Source organism: Rhamphochromis sp. 'chilingali' (genome assembly GCF_963969265.1).
Source record: "Rhamphochromis sp. 'chilingali' genome assembly, chromosome: 1".
In the NCBI taxonomy this organism is placed as follows: domain Eukaryota; kingdom Metazoa; phylum Chordata; class Actinopteri; order Cichliformes; family Cichlidae; genus Rhamphochromis; species Rhamphochromis sp. 'chilingali'.
In genome coordinates this window covers 3,240,564-3,264,530 of record NC_137929.1, presented here as the reverse complement: position 1 = coordinate 3,264,530, position 23,967 = coordinate 3,240,564, and the positions used below count along the sequence as shown (strand labels likewise).

The 23,967-nt window shown below is 42.3% G+C and overlaps 1 protein-coding gene across 1 annotated transcript; it reads right to left on the bottom strand.

Moving 5' to 3' along the window:
- Positions 1–1,728: 1,728 nt before the first annotated feature.
- On the bottom strand, positions 1,729–22,033 carry LOC308399186 (protein NLRC3-like). Its single transcript, XM_080886253.1, has 10 exons — positions 21,527–22,033; positions 17,719–17,848; positions 17,362–17,463; positions 16,291–16,369; positions 15,943–16,129; positions 13,973–15,791; positions 12,886–13,059; positions 12,445–12,612; positions 3,519–3,565; positions 1,729–3,370 (listed from the first exon to the last, which is right to left on the bottom strand). Exons 2-10 carry the CDS (start codon positions 17,835–17,837, stop codon positions 2,835–2,837), a joined length of 3,231 nt encoding a protein of 1,076 aa, XP_080742379.1. The 5' UTR covers positions 17,838–17,848; positions 21,527–22,033; the 3' UTR covers positions 1,729–2,834.
- Positions 22,034–23,967: the final 1,934 nt, after the last annotated feature.

Genomic DNA, 23,967 nt, shown 5'->3' with positions numbered 1-23,967 from the left:
AGACTCTTTGATTTTGTATTGTTTTTACCTGAAGTTGTGTTTTTGACATGGTTCTGTCTGTGAAATAAAGCTCACACACACACTGCTACAGTCCTTCATACACTTAGAAACGAAGCTGCTCCTTTCCTCAGTGCTGACACATAAAGAAGAGTTGCTTTTATATCCAACACGTCTCTGTTCCAGAAAACAGCTTCAGCAGCCTCTGAGTCTGAACTTGGAGTTGGTTATAAGCCACAGGCCTGTGTGCACAGCAATGAGGAAATATAATGCAGTAAGTGAAACATGGATGTGTGGAACAGATTATCCCAAAGGTTGATTCTGTTCATCTGGACGTTCTCAGTGAAACATTTGGTCTCTCGGTCAGGTGACTCCTTTAGTCTCAGCTGACTGCAGCTTTCCAAACCTTTGTCACTGGATCACTCACTTCATCTCCAACGTGTCCCTGACACAGACAGCTGGAGCCGTTACAGCAAAATCATTGATCATCGTTTTTAGAACATTAGCTGGTGTTGGTGGGCAGGCTAGCAGTGCTAATTGTTAGCACTAGTTCTGCTGCTCTCCCTTTGTCTCTGTTATTGTTGGTCTTTAGTGAACAATAGAAAGTGTCTTCATGAGACTGTTGCCTAATGTTCAAATGTAGATAACACCACCTGCACCAACCTGTTACACAGCACAACCCTCTGGTGTAGCTTTGCCCATACGGTAAAAAAATATATTTTAAAATACATTTTAAAATATATTTATATATTTAAAATGTATTTTAGCACATATATTTTTTGGCCATTTTTTGTATATTTTGAAATATATTAATAAAATATATTTCAAAATACAATTTAAATGTATTTAAAATCATTCAAAAAAATATAAATTTAACCCTTCATATATTTCTAAGAAAACACATTCACATGTAACATCTGAAAGAAATCTTTATTTGATGTTTAAAACATACATATAGCATATCAATCAAGCAAGGAATATTCATTTTATAAGTTTATTCTCATTACATACTTAAACATTCTAAAAGAAACACACACACATATACATATATGTGTGTATATATATATATATATATATATATATATATATATATATATATACATATATATATATATATATAAATACACACACATATACATATATGTGTGTATATATATATATATATATATATATATATATATATATATATATATTATACCAGTGAACAGACTGTGTGTTCACTGGTCTCTGTGCTGAAGCTCTGATGTCATCATCACTCCCTCCTCCACCCTCAGCAGTCCCAGCATGCTGCTGTGGTGCACCCCACCCTCACTCTACACCTGAGCCACAGACCACACCCTCCACCTCAATATACACCACAGTTTTCTCTGCTGTGGAAATGAGATCAGGAGGAAATCATCATTATTATTATTTAATAAACGCTCACATTAATGTGGGCTTATTTGTTTCATATTAGAAACATTAGTTGAGTGTTTTTAGTAGAAAATGGTCAAAGTCCCTCTTTTTGCTCCTCCCCTCACCTGTGGATGGGCGCTGCTGTTACCGTGGTGACAGCTTGGATGTGTTTCAGTCCTGCCTGGTTATCACTGCAGGAATCTTTCACATTTATTACAGGTAATAACTCTGATTTTTCTGTGTATTATGAACCAAATGTATCCTGATACACACAGAGATGGATGAGCAGAGGTTTTTTTTGCAGTTTATGTAGTTACTATGGACTTAATGCATACATATTATTAAAATTAGGGCTATAACAGTTGTATTGATGTATAGCAACTTGAAATGCTCCCACAAATGGCTCCACAGCATGTAAAAATATAACAAAAGCTCTGGCGGACTTGGTTCTGTGGTCAGTCTTAAAGGGTGAAGTTAAACTCTGTAATCTTCACTGTGTCACAGAGTTCAGTGAGTCCCGTTATTCACAGTATCAATCAGATCATCAGAGAACAGCTGATCAGCAATCAGTGGTGCCAACAGCGCCTCCTGTGGTGAGAGGATGCAATAATGCAATGTAGCATTTTTCCACTCAACACTTGCAGTCATGGAAACTGTCTGTTGGATCTGTGTGACGTTGCTTTCTTGGTTAGAGTTCCTCACAAATGTCCAGATGATTCTTCTAATGAGGCGTCGACCATGTTTGCAGCTCTTTGGAAGAAAACGTCGCCCTTTGCCATCCTTACTTTTCTTTGACTTCTTCAAATGCAGCTGAACTCCAGCTGGTATTTTCTTGGACTTTGCAGCTGTTTCTGGTCATCAGTTCATTCCTGCAAACCTCTGAAGCTGAACAACAATGATGCTGCATTGCTGGCTGATCCCAAAAGGTTGATTCTGTTCATCTGGACGTTTTCAGAAACGTTTGCTCACTGATCAGGTGACTTCTTCAGTCTCAGCTGACTGCAGCTTTACAAGCTTACAAACAGCACATTTGCACAATGACTGAAAGCAGCAGCACCTGATATATATGATACTAATATAATACATATACATATATAATCCATACTAATGATGAAGGAACTGAGCTCACAGTCCATTGTTCATTCAGTGAACTACTCAGTTTATTTTGGGCCTCAGAAATGCTCACTCTGTTTGTACATCACTGTCAGCAATAGACTCATTCTGCTGTGTGGACAGGAACACATGTGACATCACTTCCTGTTTGTTTGTTTGTGACTGAAGAAGTTTACAAGGAATCATTTAGAAGAGTTTCAAACATCAACTGATTGAATCCATGAATCTGAAAACGTGTTTGTGAGTGAAAGAGACAGACATGTACAGACTGAACTATCTGTTCAACAGTCAGAGTGTTTCTGTAACAGGAGACACTCTTTACACTCCACTCAGCACAGGGACACTGAGCCACCACGACCGACTGCAAACCCAAGATAAAGAGTTTGAGTGAATGTGGTGTTGAAGGTGTGGAGGTGGATCAGAGTGTCAGAGGAGACTCTGTAGAAGGACAGAGTGCCAGCAGGACAGTCCACATACACTGCTGCTCTGTTAGAGACAGAGGAGGAGGAGGAGGAGGAGGAGGAGATGGATGTTGATCTGTTATTGTGCCAGACATAACGAGGACCATCATCAGAGCACCACAGACTCCAGGACTGATCATTGTATCCAAACACACAGTCTCTGCCTCCTTTCCTTCTGATGCTTCTGTAACTCACTGATATATCAACTCTTCCTCTCCACTCGACCTCCCAGTAACAGCGACCAGTCAGACCATTTCTACACAGCAGCTGAGGACGAACATCAAATCTGTCTGGATGATCAGGATATGACTGAACCTCCTCCACACGTGTCACCTTCCTGTTGTTGTCAGACAGTTGGAGCTTTGTGTTCACTGTGTTTGTGTCGATTGTGAGTTGACAGGAATCTGATGGAGAGAACAAACACAATCCAGCTGCAGTTATTGATCCATCATCTGTTCATTGATTGACACTTTGATGACGACTCCTGACATGATGAAGATGGTTGAATGTGTGCTGCTTTGTTTTCATGAATCCCATTAAAAACACACTTACACTTCCTCAGACCTGGTCTCAACCATCGGACTCCAGCAGGCTCCACCCTGAAAGGAGGAGGGGGGTCAGAGCAGCACAGTCAGCATGCACACATGGACATTACATGGCTCTCACACACACACTGTTACACACTGAGCTCAAAGCTCGGCTCCACTGTTTTATTCAAAGAAATCTACATTTATTTATCAGCACATTTAAAAACAGCTTGAGCCAAAGTGCTGCACAGAGTAGAGAGAAAATAGGAAACATACACAGTAATGACTATAAAGACTGGTCAGGATTGAAAGCTACAGAGTACAAATGTGTTTCCAACCGGCTTTTAAAAATGTCCAGTGTTGGTGACGACCTGATGTGAAGGGCGACTGTTCCAGAGTTTGGCTGCAGCCATCGATAAAGCTCACCTCTGTTTTTACGTCTAGTTCTGGTCAGAAGCTGCTTATCTGCAGACCTGAGGGCTCCACTTGGATTCTTTTGTTAAAGAGAGATAAGATGGAGCCAATCCATTCACAGATTTAAAGACAACCAGATCTGGAAGTGGATTCTACCACGTACTGGTAACCAGTGGAAAAAGCTGGTGATGGGTCGTCTAGCACAGACCCACCGCTGGAACCAGACAATTGATGAGGGAGAGAACTGTGACAGCGCCGTTCCTTCACTTGACCTCAGTCGCTCTCGTCTGCTCCCTCGTAACACTGCTCTTTATTGAGCTTACATGAATATGCACAAGTTCATTATGACGTCTTACACAGGTATGAACAAAGAGTACCAGTCTGTGCATAGTGTGTGTGTGTGTGTGTGTGTGTGTGTGTGTGTGTGTGTGTGTGTGTGTGTGTGTGTGTGTGTGTGTGTGTTCCAGATGTGACCCTGTGACCCCAAAGCTGGTGCTAAGAGTCCAGCGGTCCCCCTAACAAAGGGCTCTTATACTTAACCAGACACAGAGTAGGTTTCCTCCTACACCAGGGGTCTCAAACTCGTGGCCCGCGGGCCAATTGCGGCCCGCAGGACGATAGTTTTTGGCCCCACCTTAATATGAAAATGTAATGTTAGTTTGATAATGTATGACACTTTACAGTGTTGTGGGCGGAGCTGAATTAACCCACCAATCAGGGTGGGATATGGATCTCAGGGGACACCAGCCGGGCTTGATGCAAGCAGGGAAACATTTCTCAATGAGTCAAAGTTCCAGCAGCGTTGCCCTGGAGTGTTTCTTTCTTTCCTGTGCCTGGCTGGCTTCCTCCTTTCTATTGGGCAAACGCCGACATTCGCCCCAGCGCGCTGCGTTCACAACACTTCAAAAAAAGTTGTTTTTTTAAGTTATACGTATATAGATTTATACACACGTCAGTGGGATTTAAAGTTATTTTTCCACAGAGAGAGATCTCATATTAACTCTCACAGTGATGCGTAGGCGGCGGGATAAAAGAAAAGTCATGAACTCAATGCAGCCCAATTTAGTCTGCAGTCACATAGCGACACCTGTTCATCGGCAACAACAGTCCCCGGTAACCCGGACTAATTATAGGGTCGCACCGTAATTTGTGGCTCCATGTTTTTATTTGCATCACTCCATTTGCATTGCAGCAAACATGAACATTACATATATTTCAATATAATGTAAAAGCAGTCAAAACAACTAACATCAGAAACAGCTGATGTTATTTGTTATATGTCACGGTGTCATTTCCGCTTCTTTCTCCTGTAACAACAGCCCGGCGCCGTGAGCAGTCGCCTTTTTTGCGCTCGCTATCCCTGCACTTTCTACCATCTGCAAACGCCACGGTGTTCGTGTCGTCATGAAAGACATGAACATCGAGCGTAAAAACAAAGGAGACTGCTACCGGCTTTTTATCTGCCGATCGCCGTGCTACGGTTGCAAGAAAAAGAAGCAGAAATGACGTTCTCTACGCGTTGAGACGTTCCCCGTCCGTCGGCTAAACGCTTGATTGAAACTTCAATGCGACAGTGACACCAAGTAGAATTATAAATGTCACATAGCCCCAAACATGTCTTTTTCAAAGCCTGCGGTGAAGAGAAAGGTTGGTGATGAGCACCGACAATTTCAGGAAAAGTGGGAAATGCAATATTTCTTTGTTGAGCACAGGGGCACCCCGACCTGTCTTATTTGCACAGAGAAAGTTGCGCTGCACAAGGAATACAATTTGAAACGTCATTACACAACTAGACATGCTGAGGTGGATGCAGAATACCAGGGAGATGAGAGAGCGAACCGGGTTGCCAGTCTTAAAACAGATCTACTGAGGCAGCAAGATTTCTCCAAGAAAGCAACCAAAGAGAATAATGCAGCAGTCGGAGCCACGTGGTTAGTGAGATGATTGCTAAAGCAGGGAAGCCATTCACAGAAGGTGCATTTGTCTAAAAGTGCATGTTGCAGGCTGCAAATATAGTCTGTCCGGGAAAGAAAGGTCAGTTTAGCAACATCAGCCTTTCTGCCAACACCGCAGCAGATCGCATTTCTGACCTGTCAAGTGACATTTATGACCAACTGTGTGAGAAAGCCAAATGTTTCAGTGTATACTCAGTCGCTCTTGATGAGACCACAGACATCACCGACACTGCCCAGCTCCCAATGTATGTCCGTGGTGTTGATGACAGTTTTGAAGTGATGGAGGAGCTGCTCACAGTAATTCCAATGCATGGCCAGACCACCGCTCAGCAGATATTTACAAGCTGTGTGATGCCATTGAGAATGTTGGTTTGCCATGGAAGAGGTTTGTTGGAATAACAACAGATGGAGCGCCATCAATGACAGGGAGGGAAAATGGACTGGTGGCACAAAACAAACTGGAAGAGGAAGGCGTGGAGGAGGCCATTGCTCTGCACTGCATCATCCATCAGCAGGTCCTTTGCAGCAAATGCCTGAAGTTTGACAATGTGATGTCTATTGTTGTGAAATGCATCAACCAAATCAGATCCAGGGGCTTAAAGCACCGAAGGTTCTGAGCTTTTTTAGAGGAAATGGAGTCAGAATATGGGGATGTGCTCGACTTCACTGAGGTACGTTGGCTCAGCAGGGGAAATGTATTAAAGAGACTTTTTGAGTTGAGAGCAGAAGTGAAGCCTTCATGGAGAAGGATGGAGTTAGTGTTCCTGTGCTAACTGATCCCAAATGGCTCATGGACTCAGCTTTTCTTGTTGATATGACACATGAGCTTAATGTACTGAACAAGACGTTACAAGGCCAGGGGCAACTTGTCAGTGCTGCCTATGACAACGTGAGAGCATTCTCCACAAAACTGGCGCTCTGGAAAGCTCAGCTCTCTCAGACAAACCTTTGCCATTTCCCAGCATGCAAGGCACTCGTGGATGCAGGCACACCATTCAGTGCTGACGAGTATGTTGATGTCATTTTGAGGCTACAGGAGGAATTTGATCACAGATTTGCTGACTTCAAGACACACAGAGCCACCTTTCACATTTTTGCGGACCCCTTCTCCTTTGATGTGCAAGATGCCCCTTCTGTGCTTCAAATGGAGCTCATTGAGCTGCAGTGCAACTCTGAACTCAAAGCAAAGTTCAGGGAGGTGAGTGGAAAAGCAGACAAGCTTGGACAATTTTTGAGAGGATTGAGCCCTAGTTTCCCTCGGCTTTCCCGAATGTTCAAGTGGACCATGTGCCTTTTTGGTAGCACATACTTGTGCCAAAAGCTCTTCTCCACTTTGAACTTCAATAAGTCCAAGTACAGGTCCAGACTTACGGATGATCATCTTCAAGACATACTGAGGGTCGCAACTGCTTCCTCCCTCAGGCCAAATCTGGCTCGGCTATGCGAGAGGAAACGCTGCCAGGTCTCTAGCAGCAAGGAGTAGGCAAGAGAAGCCATGTTCAGAAGAACAGTTCATTTTCTACAGTGTTCCATTCATGTTCAGAAGAAGGTTATAGAACTGTTAATACAGACATTTCAATCTAAATACAGCAGATATAGAAGACTGAAAAAAACACACAAGTTCACTGACTAAAAATATCTTATTATTATTTTATTTATGTATTACAGATTGATTTATTTTCTTATTAATTCTTAATTTGTTTATTTATTTTTCATATTTTGTATTAAAAAATAAAAATAAAGAGATTTGAGAGGATTGGAATTTTTTTAACCATGCCTTTCTTGTGGAAAACCTAATGCGGCCCAGCCTCACCCAGACTCTGCCTGCAGCGGCCCCCAGCTAAATTGAGTTTGAGACCCCTGTCCTACACCATAAATCAGTAAGAGAGGGTACGACCTCTCTCATGGCCCCAAGTGGTGTGTGCATGCCAGAGCACTCTGGAAGGCACACAGAGTCTTTACAGACTACTAAGGATCAAACCTCTATCATTATGCAATCGATTATACAACTCTAAGCATATATGAGTAAATATTTCTAAGCATAAATGACAATCAACAATATAAACCTTACAGCTGGTTTTAATAACAGAATTTATTTGTTTCTCAAACGAGAAAGAGCTATCGAGAAACACTCCTAAATCTTTAGTTCTGAACTTTTCCAGTGGGCCAAGGTCAACATTATCTGCTAATGCTAAATAGGCTGCCGTTATTAACTAATGCTAATTTGATGTGAATTAGCATTATGCACTAATGCTAACACTTTTTAACAATGTGAGTAGCTAATGCTAACACTATTTCCCTTAACTTTATAACATTGTGAACTCTTTTCCCTAGCATTACAACATCTGAGCTGCTAATGCTAAGTAGGCCGCCATTAGCACCTACGTCTATCCATCCATCCATCCATTCGCTTCCGCTTATCCTTTTCAGGGTCGCGGGGGGCGCTGGAGCCTATCCCAGCTGTCATAGGGCGAAAGGCGGGGTACACCCTGGACAGGTCGCCAGTCTGTCGCAGGGCTAACACACAGGGACAGACAACCATTCACACTCACATTCACTCGCACATTCACACCTAGTGGCAATTTGGATTATCCAATTAACCTATCCCCACAAGCTGCATGTCTTTGGACGGTGGGAGGAAGCCGGAGTACCCGGAGGGAACCCACGCAAACACGGGGAGAACATGCAAACTCCACACAGAAAGACCCCGGCCTGATGGTGGAATTGAACTCAGGACCTTCTTGCTGTGCGGCAACAGTGCTAACCATCGTGCCACCGTGCTGCCCACCTACGTCTAATTTAAGGCAAATACGCATTAGAACCTAATGCTCATATCGTTTTCCTTTGCTTTATAGCAATGTGAGCAGCTACTGCTAAATAGCATTAGCTAATAACAGCAGTCTAATTTAATGCAAGTTAGCATCATTTGCATTATAACGATGTGAGGAGTTAATGCTAAGTATGCTGCCATTAGTGGCTAATTCTAATTAGGGGTGAATAATTATTACAAGCTAATGCTAATATCGTTTTCTCTTCCCTTTTAACAATGTGAGCAGCTAGTGCTAGGTAGGCTGAAGCTAGCAGCTAATGCTAAAGCTAAAGATAATTTGATGTGAATTAGCATTACATTAGTGAGGAGTTAATGCTAAGTAGACTGCCATTAGCAGGTAATGCTAATTTAAGGTTAATAGGAATTGGCATCTAATGCTAATACCATATTTTCTTGCTTTAACCCTTTAAAACTGGTCAGAGTGGGCACACTCCGTTTTGCGCAACTATTTTTAAATCCCGGTAGCACTGTAATCACGTGAGCTAGCGCAATAATTTTTTTTGCATATGAAACCTGAGGAGTTGTATTTACATCTTATGCCATCAGCTTGTCCTAGGTTACAGTTTCCTTCCACATATGCTTAGGACTCATATTGCTCTGCTGGAAATAGTTTATTTTGATGCATATGCTGTTATTTTGCAAATTTGCAGTATAATATTTATTTTCGTTTTTCCTGCAGTATATATAAATTGGTGTATTTCAAAAATAAAACTATGAAGGCACTCAAAATAAATTTCCTGAGGTGGGAAACTATTTTGTGCAACTTTTTTGTATTTACAGTTTTGAGGGATAAGCCTCTTAAATTTCTCTAACTAGAAATATATGTTAAAAAAACAAAAACGATTTTCAATTTTTTTGTAGTTTATTGCACTTTTTTGCAATTTATGTAATTACTATGCACTTAATACATACATATTATTAAAATTTAGGCTGTAATGGTTGTATTGATGTATAGCAACTTGAAATGCTCCCAAAAATGGCTCTACAGCATGTAAAAATATAATATAAGCTCTGGCGGACTTGGTTCTATGGTAGGTCTTAAAGGGTTAAATCAATATCAGTAGCTAATCCGATTGCTCAGTCTGACGTCAGGTGAAGTCATTTTTATGCATTTAAGAGCTGTGTTGAATTCAACATTACAAACTGAACATTAGAACTATCCTCTTCTCCAGGATTTTCCTGATTTAACATTTCAATATGACATTTCCAGCGCTTTGTTTTCTCTGCTCACAGACAAAACAGATACACGCATGTATATACAGCCCACGTCCAGCTCTGCATGCACTCCTGCTCCATTTCTATAGAGAATAAACAACGTAACACAATCATTCTCCATTGTTTTCAACTCAACCAGCTGCATTTAATGAAGGAGTTTGAATTTACTTTACAACAGCTGCTGTTGTTTCCTGTCTGCATTCATGTTCTTAACTGTACTCCACACATTCTGAACTGGTGTACCGTAATTGTCGGGCTATAAGCTGCTACTTTTTGCACAAGCTTTGAGCCCTGCGGCTTTTAGTCAGGTGCGGCTTTTCTATGGATTGTCCATGAGCGGATTTGTTTTGTTTGTTCCGCTGTTGTACGGCACTACGTTGCCTGGCGGAAGGATCGGGGTTCAAGAGTGGTATGTTGGTCACATGTCCATCCGTCAGGCAACGTAGTGCAGTACGAGGTAGCGCGAAAAACAAACTTCAAAGTAGCGCTACCCGTTCAGCTGGAGGCCTGGATGATGAGCGGCGATAAACTTGCAAAAAGCAAGTTATGCCCAACTCCACCATTGGATTCTGACAGCGTGGAAAAGTGTGAAAACATCCACGATCACCAACAGATTTCGAAGGGCTGAATGCTGCATGATGGAGAGGAGGACACCGCCACGGCCCTTCTGAGGGTGTTCGACTCTGACACTGACAACGAGGATTTCTTTGGTTTTGAAAGTGACAACGAAGGAAAGAAGCTGAGAGTGGATGACGAAGCCACCCTGAGCCTGTTTGTTTCCGACACTGGAGGAGAGGACTTTGGTGGTTTTAGTGCGCAGGAAGATGGTGGTGAATGACTGACTTTTCTTCTTGTTAAAGCCGTGTCACTGCACCTGAGCCTAAAAGGTAGTCCGAATCAATTGTTCTGGTGTGCTGTAGGTTATTGTTATGTACTACATTTGTTACTCATTTATGAAGCACAGTACATGTTTTGTACTTGTAATTACCGCTACTTGTACATATACCTAAAAAGTTATGCAAATATGTACCCATAACTTGTTTTTCAAAATATTAATAAAAGGGGTGTGTCTCCAAACAGCCATTTCCTGACAATTCGCTTTGTGCATATTCTCTTACATATGATAAGTCAACATTGAAACACCTGCGGCTTTTAGTCAGGTGCGGCTAATGTATGTACAAAACAGGATTTTCCCCTGATTTTAGCTTGTGCGGCTAATATTCAGGTGCACTCTGTAGTCTGGGAAATACGGTAGTTCTTCCTAAAGTACTGCAGTATTCCTGCCAGTACATCCTTTTAGTTTTCCTAACTGTTTCCTCTGATGCTCGTTGCTATTCTTTCCTCAATGCAAATTCATGCTAAGCTCCTTCATATCCATCCCTGTTTCTAAACCTGTAATAATTGCTTTAATGTGTCTTTGGCCTAATTATGAGTCTGTCCATATGTTTGTAGTTCCCCACTTGCTTTGGTTTCTTAGCTCTGATTCTCTCAAATTTATCCTTGAAATCATTTACTGGCATCTCTCCCTCTCACTCCCACTATCCCCAGAACACCAGAGTATTCATCTCCTGGCCTCTTTGCATTTTCTCCAATCATCCCTGTTTCTAGAGTCTCACCCCATCTGCAGGCAGTCCAAGAGAAACTGCCTCTGCCATTTTCTTCTTCTTAATCTTTGATTTTTCTCTTCACTTTCTCCATTGGGTCTTCTTAGACGCACTTTCCAGAAAGCAGCAACATTTTTTGTGCCCCATTTTTCAAATTGTGCATCTTACTTCAGCTTAATGTGTTTCCTGTTTTGTTTTTACACAGGTCATGTAAAAGAAATCCTACCAGAGACTCGACAAAGCTGAACTGAAAGACAGCACGGGCAATAAATCAGAGCAGCACAGAACTTAAGCTCATGGTCCATAGAAGCTGGGCTCTACAGGTGTACCAGGACAAGCTTAGTGTAAGTCCCTCGAAAAAGTTTCACTTGTGCTGTTTCGGTGTAAATTACTGGTTTGTTTGAACAATTTCATCAGCTGAACCATAAATACTCCAAAACAATTTCTTTGTGACTCAGTGTGATTTTTCATTTTGTAATATTAGCATGTCAAACTCTACATTCTCTACACAGATGAGAAATGAAGTGTATTTAATAATAAAAGTTATCTCTCAGAGACAAAGTTAGTGTCTCATTCAGGTCTGTATCTGAGTAGCCTCAGACACATGCAGTGCTCATATTTTCTGTTTTGTGTGTCACTCAGACCTCTTCCTGACAGGGGCAGCAATTTCATTTAAAGTCCCATTCACTGATACAGGCTGCTGGAGCTCCAACCAGGAGGGTACACACATGATCCAGGGAAAAAAATTATATATGGTCTCTTAGATAAATATTAAGAGGTCCTGTGTTTTACTAAAAAATCAAAGTAGTAAAACACAGGACCTTTGGGTTAGATATAAGGTGATTTGACAAATCATGTCTGTTGTAAATGAGTAAGCCATTTATCGACCTGACTCAGGTTTTAAATCATCATCAGAAAAGACTGAATCCTGACCTGAGAATTGTACACTTTGGACTCTCCACTGCAGAAAATAGAAGCTTCAGTCCTGAATCCTGCAGGTTGTTGTTACCCAGATCCAGCTCTGTCAGACGGGAGGACTGGGAGCTCAGGACTGAGGACAGAGCTTCACAGCTTCTGTCTGACAGGTTACAGCCACTCAGTCTGAAGAAAGGATGACAAGAAGACATGAAACACTTGTGTTAAAGTATATTCATGGTGCCATGAGGAGCTACTACATTTACAATATTTCAACACTGTTTCAGGACATGCTGGAATCCTTATTGCCTCATGTTACAAAAGACAAATGTGGCAGTTTAGTGTGATTTGGATGGATTCATTAAAAAAACAAAACATAAACACTGTTAATTTTTTCCAAATGAAATTGATTAAATGATGTTAATTGATGAAAAAAAAATCGATATTGCTTGATCTGACCTCAGCGTTTCCAGTTTGCAGTATTGACTCTTCATCCCAGCAGACAGAAGCTTCACTCCTGAATCCTGCAGGTTGTTGTTACCCAGGTCCAGCTCTGTCAGATGGGAGGACTGGGAGCTCAGGACTGAGGACAGAGCTTCACAGCTTCTGTCTGACAGGTTACAGCCACTCAGTCTGACATCAAGGTGGAAGGGAGACAAGATCAACCAAACAAATCAGAGCTTTATTGCTTTTTTATTGTTTTTAAGCAGAAATCAGTGAGGTGCTGGTAGATTCTGTTCCTTTGGTTTATTACCCAACAACACACACATACACTAATATTTGTGACTTTTGTAATAATAGCATTTACAATGCAAAGCAACAGCGATCACAGATTGAAGGGGCCTGAATAAAACTACAATGCAGTGATTTTTAAGATGACCCGTTCTTCCAATTTCCAACAACAGATTTCTCCAACCTTACAGTTAAAAATAATTCTTTATCTCATACTGAATCTTGGTGCACCTCCCCCCAGTTTATTAAAATGGAGTGGTACTGAAGTTGCTGTAAGTGATGTGTGATGCCACTGATTTCCTTTCTGATCCAATACAAAGTAAAATTCAGGCTGGTATCTGCGATACTGATGAAAACTATTCCTTCAGAATCAATACAAGACATCATAAGAAAATATGATGTTTTGTATAACATAAAAAGCCTGAATTTTAAAATATTCAGTTAATAATCAAAAACAGATGTGACTGAAAATAATAAAACTGAGAAACATTTTATGGCCATTCGATCCTTATACAACCATTGCAAGAGCTTGGTTGGCATAGCCGGCAATACGTTGGATAGTAATAAGTCCGGTGGGTGATGGGCTCCACCAGGGCTGCCCTTTGTCACCGATTCTGTTCATAAATTTTATGTTTAAAGGCTGTATCAAAAGTTCATTCAAGTTACAATATTGTGGTCAAAAGTTCTCCTTTTTTCTTTTATACTATACAACTACGCTGTCTCATGGTTTTAGGACATGTATCTGTCATGGAAGAAATCTATGACCACTTTTAATCAACATTTTAAAAATAAACATGATCACAGATTTACTCACAGAGCTTTGTTGGAGGCTTTGACCACTGGCAGCAGCCTCAGAAGAGCCTCCTCTGAAGCAGAGTATTTCTTCAGGTCAAACACATCCAGATCTTCTTCTGATGACAGTAAGATGAAGACCAGAGCTGACCACTGAGCAGGAGACAGTTTATCTGTGGAGAGACGTCCTGATCTCAGGGACTGTTGGATCTCCTCCACTAGAGAACGATCATTCAGTTCATTCAGACAGTGGATCAGATTGATGCTTTTCTCTGCAGACAGATTCTCACTGAGCTTCTCCTTGATGTACTGGACTGTTTCCTGATTGGTCTGTGAGCTACTTCCTGTCTGTGTCAGCAGACATCGTAGGAGAGTCTGATTGGTCTGCAGTGAAAGACCCAGGAGGAAGCGGAGGAACAAGTCCAGGTGTCCATTTGGACTCTGTAAGGCCTTGTTCACAGCACTCTGATAAAGATGTATTTTCTCTGGAAATGGTTTAAACCACAGCATAAACTGGAAAGGCCACCAAGAGCCTCTTGTTTGTTGTTCTTCCAGCAGATTGAGTCCAGAGTTGATGAAGGTCAGATGGACATGAAGAGCAGCCAGAAACTCCTGAACACTCAGATGGATGAAGCAGAACACCTTGTCCTGGTACAGTCCTCTCTCCTCTTTAAAGATCTGTGTGAACACTCCTGAGTACACTGAGGCTGCTCTGATATCGATGCCACACTCTGTCAGGTCTGATTCATAGAAGATCAGGTTTCCTTTCTGCAGCTGATCAAAAGCCAGTTTTCCCAGAGACTCCATCATCTTCCTGCTCTCTGGACTCCAGTGTGGATCTGTCTCAGCTCCTCCATCATACTTGACCTTCTTCACTTTGGCCTGAACCACCAGGAAGTGGATGTACATCTCAGTCAGGGTCTTGGGCAGCTGTCCTCCCTCTCTGGTTTTCAGCACATCCTCCAGAACTGTAGCAGTGATCCAGCAGAAGACTGGGATGTGGCACATGATGTGGAGGCTTCGTGATGTCTTGATGTGGGAGATGATGCTGCTGGCCTGCTCCTCATCTCTGAATCTCTTCCTGAAGTACTCCTCCTTCTGTGGGTCAGTGAACCCTCTGACCTCTGTCACCATGCCAACACAGTCAGGAGGGATCTGATTGGCTGCTGCAGGTCGTGTGGTTATCCAGAGGCGAGCAGAGGGAAGCAGTTTCCCCCTGATGAGGTTTATCAGCAGCACATCCACTGAGGTGGACTTTCTAGGGTCAGTTAGGATTGTAGTTTTGTGGAAGTCCAGAGGAAGTCGACACTCATCCAGACCATCAAAGATGAACACAACCTGGAAGTCTTCAAAGCTGCAGATTCCTGCTTCTTTGGTTTCAGTAAAGAAGTGATGAACAAGTCCCACCAAGCTGAACTTTTCCTCTTTCAGCACATTCAGCTCTCTGAAAGTGAATGGAAATATGAACTGGATGTCCTGGTTGGCTTTGTCTTCAGCCCAGTCCAGGCTGTATTTCTGTGTTAAGACTGTTTTCCCAATGCCAGCCACTCCCTTTGTCAGCACTGTTCTGATTGGTTCGTCTCTTCCAGGTGAGGCTTTAAAGATGTCTTCTTGTCTGATGGTTGTTTCTGGTCTGTCTGGTTTCCTGGATGCTGTTTCAATCTGTCTGACCTCATGTTCATCATTGACCTCTGCAGTCCCTCCCTCTGTGATGTAGAGCTCTGTGTAGATCTGATTCAGGAGGGTTGGGTTTCCTGCTTTAGCGATGCCCTCAAACACACACTGGAACTTCTCCTTCAGCTTAGACTTAAGTTTACGATGACAAACTGCAGCTTGAAGTTCTGAATAATAATAATAAAAATACAACTTTAACAATCATATTTTACAAAATGCTGATGACAATTTCTGACCCACTGAGAAATGACCGAACACACTGGTGTCACAAGTCTCTCATTTATCCAGCAGCTTAAATCTTTAGATAAATCCTCTTACTGCTCTGCAGACGGTCAGCCAGCTCCTCCTGCTTCATTCTCCTCAGGAAGTCCACTGTGATCTTCACAAACGCCTCTCTGCTGCTGCTCCTCTGACTCTCAAAGCATTCTGGGTAACCTGGACTCAGAACCTTCTGGATCTTCTTCAGCTCGTTCTTCACAAAAGTGATGATGTTGTCCTCCAGCAGCTGGAACAGAATATTTATGAATGAGCCAATCAGACTGAAATCATGGAGCCAAACATCAGATCCATGTTGGACACACTGACGATCCACTGGTCTACAAAGAGCAGCATGGAGATGACTGTGAACAGAACAGATGTAACAGTAGTTGTTGTACATGTACAGACCATAAATATGGAGTCCAGCTGTGTTTGATGCTGCTGGGCAGACTGACCACTGGGAACCTCTGAGCTCTGCTGCTCCACTCTGTGGAGGAACCATGAAGGATTAGATCAACACAGGATAAAGATCCAGGAGTTTCTGCTCAAATAACTTCATCTGAATCAAGTCTGTCAAGTTTTAAACTCTCAGATTGTGAACATATCAGTAATTTTCAGTCTGTTTTCATGGACGTCCTTTCAGTGGTGATGTCAGGGATGATTTTGAAGAAGCTCATCAAACTGAACCATCAGCAGATCACTGCTCCAAAACCAGAACATGATCCGAGTCTCCCTCCACCACCAGAACACCAGCTTTACTAACGTGGTAGATCAGTGTAGTACAGATCAATAACTGATGAGTCATTTGATCAAAATCACTGAGTGCTTCACGTCTGACCCTCTGATGCTTCTGTAGACATTTTGCATATTTAATGAATGTCTGACAGTTTTACATTCATTCTATGAACACAGTGGAAATGTTGTGTTATAGTCTCCATGTTGTTTCCAGCATCATAAATTCTTAAGTTCAGAAAATTAGATTCTTTCTTCACAGCTGAAAAACAACAACATTTATTCTCTATTGAAATCTGCATCGTCCACTCCAAAGGTCACAATCTGAAGGTAACATCTGGTTTCGTTCCCTGTGGTTAACTCTGAGCATCAGTATGGTGGGATTTATCCACTACATCCACACCACTGTGGTTCAGTGTTGTCCTGATGGAGTAACAGCAGCCAGTATGATCCAGGCTTTAGCTGCTGGGTCTCTGTGTGACCTCTCAGACTGTTTAACAGATCAGACACAAAGAGAATCAGAGCAGCTCTGTTCTTTAAAGACAAACATGAACCCACTCAGGTCACACTTTCCCCACAGATATGAGCATCACTGTCCTCAAACAGCAAATGACCAAGTCGAACATTTGGATCTTTTCTCTTTCATTGTTTTCTTTTTAATGAATCTTTGTAACAATCTGAGGATGTTTCAGGTCATATTTATCCAGGAAACACAAACATGTAAAGGAGTCATCACAGCTCTCTGACCTCGTTGCTCCAGGTTCACCACTGAAGAGTGGAGGTCGACCTTTGGACCAGTCGCTCCTCACAGACGGACAGCTGGACCCTGCAGACTGTGACCTCTGACCTCTGCAGACACAAACATGATTGAAGCAGCTGTGATCACACAGACTGCAGATAATGCAGCTGTTTCCTGTCAGTAACATCCTCTTAGATTAGAGTTCAGCTTTTTACAGGAAAACTGGACAAAACTGATTTTTGTTACAAACTCATTTTCATTTCCTCTCAGCTCACAAACACAGTCAGACAATCAACCAGAGTCAACACTGATTATAATGTCAGTGCAGAATTATTTCTGTTACTCAGTGAGTTCAGCTCTCTGACCTCGTTGCTCCAGGTTCACCACTGAAGTCTGGATTTAGATCTTTGGACCAGTCACTCCTCACAGACGGACAGCTGGACCCTGCAGACTCTGCTCTGTCCTCCTCTTCCTCCATCATCATCTTCAGTCAGTCTGAGAGGTAAATCACAAACACTCAGTGAGTTCACATTAACAGGAGGAACTGAGTTACAGTCGCTGACCTCTGACCTGTCATGTGACCATGAAACCAGGTCAATATGTCTGTAGGTTCAGTCATCCAGGTCATGTGATCTAAGGAGCTTGGAGAGAAAAGAGACGTCTTTAAGTTTCTGGAAGACGTTTCATCTGAGAAGCTTCTTCAGCTCTAAAACCAAACGGTGGAGAGTCCCAGATATTTAAACCTGAGAGGGAAAGAAAGCATGTCGCTGACCCACCACTGATGTTATTTCAAGGAGGAAACTGAGAGCCTTTGCACCAGGAGCACAAACATCAGCTCCAGCAATGATCCACTGATGTGTTTTTATTCCATGTATGAATGTTGTTATTGACAGAGATGACGTTTGTGTGTCAGTGATGCAGTGACTGTTGTTGTTACCTGTACAGGCTGGTTAGACTCTATGAAACAGATCATACAGATCTCTGCATGTTAGAAGAGACTATTAAAGGTCATGAATGAGACAAAGGCAGGGAGGCGTCCTTTACAGCTAAACAGCAGAGTGAGAGAACAGCCAGCACCTCTACATTTATCACATTATACAGCACATGTATGATACTGACAGGGATGAGAAGAATTTAGTGATTCTGATCCCATCATTGATATTACTTATTGATTCTCAGTAGCTCTGCTCTGACAGTCACCACCATCACTGAGCAGCATATCAAAGACATTTGTGCACATTAACTGCATGTTGTGGCTCAAATGTTTGTGCATGTTGGAGGCATTTCCTCTTTGTTGTGATCAGTGTTGGTCATTACTCAAAACAGTCATTATTACACATATTACACAGAACACTTTAATTAAAAGTAATGGAGTACGTTACTTCATTACTCCTCATAACATTACTTTGATGTTAAAATGAACAAATGAGCATGTAACAACATAAAGCTGAGGTACAGCCCCACACACCAACACAGATCCTGATGAGGTCACGTGATATTTCTCTGAGTGTTTATGAACACAAATCAAAGATGAAACAGCACAAAGACACTTCAAAGTGATTCTACTGTAGAAACATGAACAGGTAGAAACCTGCAGCCTGACTGCTCATCACTTTGTTACCTGTTCAAGTTCAGCAGCAGCAGCTCACTTTATCACGGTGCTGGTCTGGGGTCAGTGTTTACTCAGCTTTAACCTCACTCTGGGTTCTAGGTTAGCTTAGCGTTAGCTTAGCGTTAGCATGCTGTGTGCTAGCTTAGCGTCAGAGCTCTGCAGGTGTCTCGTGTGTAAACATTAATCACAGTGACAGTAAAGGAGGTAAAGGGCTGTGACGTCATCACGTACGCTGCGTCCTCTGTGGGCTCTGAGTGAACTCAAAGTACAAACTACAAGTACACAAACACGAACGTAGCTCAGAGTGGCGGACACACTCGGCCTCGTTGGTCCAGCTGTGAGTCCGTTACCGTGAACTATGGAGCGGCAGATTTGTGCTGAACTAAGCTGCACACAGCTGATGTTAGCCAGGAAACATTACACACTGACTTTAATGGAGAGACCGGAAATACAAACACACACAGTTTGTTGTGTGAAGAAATCAAACACGAGCTGAACAAACAGTAAAGTTCCTAAAGACAAACTGTTAAAGGAGGAAACAAAGCAAACTTACAGTTTCTTCACACACCAACAACAAGCTCCACTCCACGAAGTTCAGGAAGTGAAATTAAACTTTGAGCAGGAAGGAAACACCCAAAGAGACGTTTGAGGACAATCAGGAGCATTGGAACACTGTGCTGCGTTCAGTTGCACCTCGGAAACTCCAAACCTCTGGCAGGCTGTGATTTATTTCTGCTGGTTTTCCTGTTTGAAGCACAAACATCCGTCATCACTTTGTTGTTGTTCTTCCTGCAGCGTTTAAATATTTCAGCACTGAACTGATGTTTCTTCAAAGCTCATTTCAACCTGTTGAAGTCATGAATGAAAGTGCAGACTGAGAGTGGATCACATGATGTTTGAGGTGTGTCATGTGACATGTTCAGTATTGTCACACATGTCTAGATTGTCCCTGATATCATAACTGCTCAAACACTGATGATTATATTTGAAGAATTATTCCTGATGGCAGCAAAGTTTGAATGGAGCTCTCTGTCTGTGCTGATTTGTCGCCCTCTGGAGGTCAAAGCACAAACTGCATGATGTCACTGTAACCACCACAGAGACAGGAAGTGTTTTTATGACTGAAACACTGAAATGATGCTAACGGCTGTCGTTAGGCTCACTGACAGCAGTGCTGATGTGTTCATGTCAAACACTGGCTCAGGTCAGACTCCTTCGATAATCTTTAATCCTACAACTGTTTACAACTTGCATAGTTCCCATTTCTGTATAGCTGTATATCCCAGATTCTGTAAAGTTATTTATTTCATATTCTGTATAGTTTTTCATATTTATATCCTGTTCATATCCTGTACATAGCTTGTACTACTCACTACAGCCTGTACATACTTATAGTTATAGAATATTCACAACATACTTCATACCGTGTACATTATAACATACCATAATAGACCCATTTCTGTAATATACTCACATATCTATATTATTGCTAATATATATTGTAATATATCTATATCACTAAAGCACTTCTGGATGGATGCAAACTGCATTTCGTTGCCCTGTACCTGTGCATGTGCAATGACAATAAAGTTGAATTCTATTCTATTCTATTCATCCTTCTCCAGCGTGAGGCCGCCCTCAGACCCACAGGAGCTCTGACCTTTGACCTCCTGACCCTAACCATTTTAGTCTTGTTGCATCTTTAAATGCAAATCCTGTGAAATGGTCAGGGGCGGCTCTAGAGAAATTTTCTTAGGGTGGCAAAATCAAAGCCTTTTCCCCCCAAACACATATGCAGGTGGTTACATGTGGTTAAAATGATTCAAATGCAGTAAGTATGCACGTTTTTCATATAAATATAGTCTATAACTTAATTATTGTCTGTACCCACATGATTACACACTTTAGTTACATGAAACGTGAGTTTTGATGTTATGTACTGTACAGCCTGTATATTAAATACATATGTAGCCCAATAAGTATAAACTCCAGAAAGCTACACAACATGGGGCGCTTCATTTACAAACACAAGTCTAACTTAAGTTTCACTGTTTTTGTTAGAAAACTGTCACATTGTTGCAGCTTAAATGACACAAAATGTCAGAAATCTGCACTGTCATGAACAAACATGTAAACCTCATTTTTCATGATTTGTTGGATTCACCCTCTGAGGTCTGAAACACAACCGGACATTTGTGACTCCTTTGAGTTTACGTTTGTATTTCACCCTCAGATTGTTTCATTTTATTTTTTCCTCCTCTTGCTTTGTTTGGTATCTTTTCAGCTCAACTGAATTTAGTTGTTTTTTCACTGACATACTGCATTAGTATTACTATTACTATTAATGTAACTATTACTGATCTGAAATCACACAAAGAACCTAAAATCCTAGCAGTATTTTTTACTGTAAAAAAACCACAGACGTGTTGGGTAAATGTTTATAACTTGAAATGCAAATATAAATTGTACATTTTGTAAACAGATACAACTATTTATCTAAAAATGCAGCCAATACACCTGCTGTTTTTTCATTTTCTACAACCATTTAAAATAGCACTCACCTTCCTTCCATTTCCACAGTGTAACATCCACCCACCTGTGTAAAATCAGAAATTCCCATGGTGTTGTTCAAAATGTGCTCTGGCACAATCATAAGCATCGCTTGCTACTGAAAACAAGAAAAAAGCCGTCCTGCTATGGGCTGAACCATTTGTTAATGTGGAGGGGGGGACACTATGGAATATATCCAGTTCTAGCATTTATATTCACTGCTGACTGTAACTACGCTCAAACTGTTAAACTTATTTTAATAAACAACACTGTCATATGCAAAACTGGGGTGGCACTTGGGGTGGCAAGGGATCATTTTAGGGTGGCACTTGCCACCCCATGCCACCCTTCTAGATCCGCCCCTGCTGATGAAGCCAACAGGTTCGCTTCATTTGCAAAAAGCAGATATGAGTTTCTGAGGCCACAGTCTTCTGTGGCAGAAGGGGAATCAGGGGAAGCCCTGGAGGAGTCCACCACCCACCAGAAACAGGTCTGAGCTCTCACTGCAGTTGTAAAGGGGCTACACAGCCCACATGAGGCTGAGGGATGCAGCCTTCTGTCAGACTGTCACTAACACAGAGAAACACCCGTGTACACTCATGGGCACATACACCAATCAACCTAACCCCACTAACTGCTCGTCTTTGGACTGTGGGAGCCAGAGAACCCAGAGAGGACCCAGACATGGGGAGAGCATGCAAACAGCTTAGATGTTGGATTTGAACCCAGAACCTTCTTGCTGTCAGGAAACAGTGCCAACCACTTTTCCACTGTGCTGCCTGTTTGACTCTGATACACCCATTTTTGAGCTCTTAAAAAACAGCCCTCCACACAACAGAGACAAACCATAAAGGACTTTGTGGCTTGTAGCAACCGAAGAAAGTTTAAGGTGCAAAATCAATAGGTTGAAAGGAAAGTAATAAAGGAAACATGTAATTATAACAGTAATGTTGGCTGTGTATCACGTGTGGCATGTCATTGTGGGGCTGGCCTCTGTTGGGATTGAGAATATGTGATGGCGGGGGCAGGGTTGGTTACTGGGGTTTATCCTGATCTCCTGTTTAGTGGAACTGTGCTCCTTTGAATCCACAGCACTAACCTGGCACACACACATAAAATGCATCATTGCTACAGAGCACAGCAGGACTCATTATGAGTGGTGGGGCAGGCTGGATGGTGTTGAGGAGTCGTATTGCAGTGACATTGGCTCCCCTGCTTCACTCTCTCCTGCCCCACTAATGCAACTCACTAATCCCTCTGTCCCCTTTAGGTGGGGCTCACGCTGACAAGATAAAATAAGCTGCACGACTGGTGGGTGGGGGCTGTGCTGTCAGCCCCCCTGGGTCTGCTCCTCTGTGATCCTCAGTGGGCCAGTATGCCTCTCCTGGTAGCTCCATGGGGGATGGTGTGGTGGGTTGGTGGGTGCCATGGCGACTATGTGCGGACTTCACATTTTTGTCTGCTGTGACAGCTCCTTGATCTGGGCGGGGCCAGTGGGGTGTGGGTAGGTCCTTTGTGGGGCTTTGGACGTTGCCTGAATATTGTCAGGCAGCTGGGTGCTGTGCCTCGACCCTTTCTTCCTTTGCATTTGTGGTTTGGTGCCATAAATGCACAACATAGAAGAGCCACCTCGATGGGACAACACTCAGCGGTTCATCTGTCTCTCTTCCACAGCATGTCTTTATCCTGTCTTCCTTCTCTCACCCCAACCAATCACAGCAGATGGCCCCGCCCCTCCCTGAGCCTGGTTCTGCTGGAGGTTTCTTCCTGTTAAAAGGGAGTTTTTCCTTCCCACTGTCGCCAAAGTGCTGCTCATAGGGGGTCATATGACTGTTGGGTTTTTCTCTGTATGTATTATTGTACGAGCTACCTTACAGTATAAAGCACCTTGAGACGACTGCTGTTGTGATTTGGTGCTGTGTAAATAAAACTGAATTGAATTAAGAAACAACTCTTAGATTCCTCACATGATTCTCCTGTATTCCTACGGGACGCCAAGGTAATATAACATGGAAGTGTGTCGCAGTGCCTGGTGGCCACATGTTACCCATAAACTGTCAACCTGACCGTACTGTAGCTACGTCCAAAGACTAGTTAAAGATTAAAGCGTTTTTGGGGGGTTAAATCTGACATAAATAAAGAAAGAATAACATTAAAGTCGATTCTTTTGATCACTGTAGTTCTACTTTGAGGATATGATGTGTAAAAACCCTCAGTCGTGGCTGGTGGATCTCACATTCCTGGTCTTTGTAATTCCAGTTCAATGAAGCCTCATTTTCACCTTTTTCCAGGTAAATTTTCCCAACTGTTCTAATGTCCATGCTGTGGCATTGTCCCATCATTTGTATTTCCTGTTAATGGATTTTTAATATGGTCTGGGAAATTACTATATATGAGTAACTTCCTGTTGTATTGCAGCTTAAGGCCATTGTCACTGAAATAAAGCCCAAGT

What these genes read in the sequence shown, in the direction of transcription:
- LOC308399186 (XM_080886253.1), bottom strand. Translation starts at nt 17,837, where the DNA reads ATGATGATGGAGGAAGAGGAGGACAGAGCAGAGTCTGCAGGGTCCAGC. An exon ending in GGTGAACCTGGAGCAACGAG is followed by an intron (nt 17,464 to 17,718) that starts GTCAGAGAGCTG and finishes TTGTGTCTGCAG; the next exon opens with AGGTCAGAGGTCACAGTCTG. An exon ending in AAAGCCTCCAACAAAGCTCT is followed by an intron (nt 13,060 to 13,972) that starts GTGAGTAAATCT and finishes CCTTGATGTCAG; the next exon opens with ACTGAGTGGCTGTAACCTGT.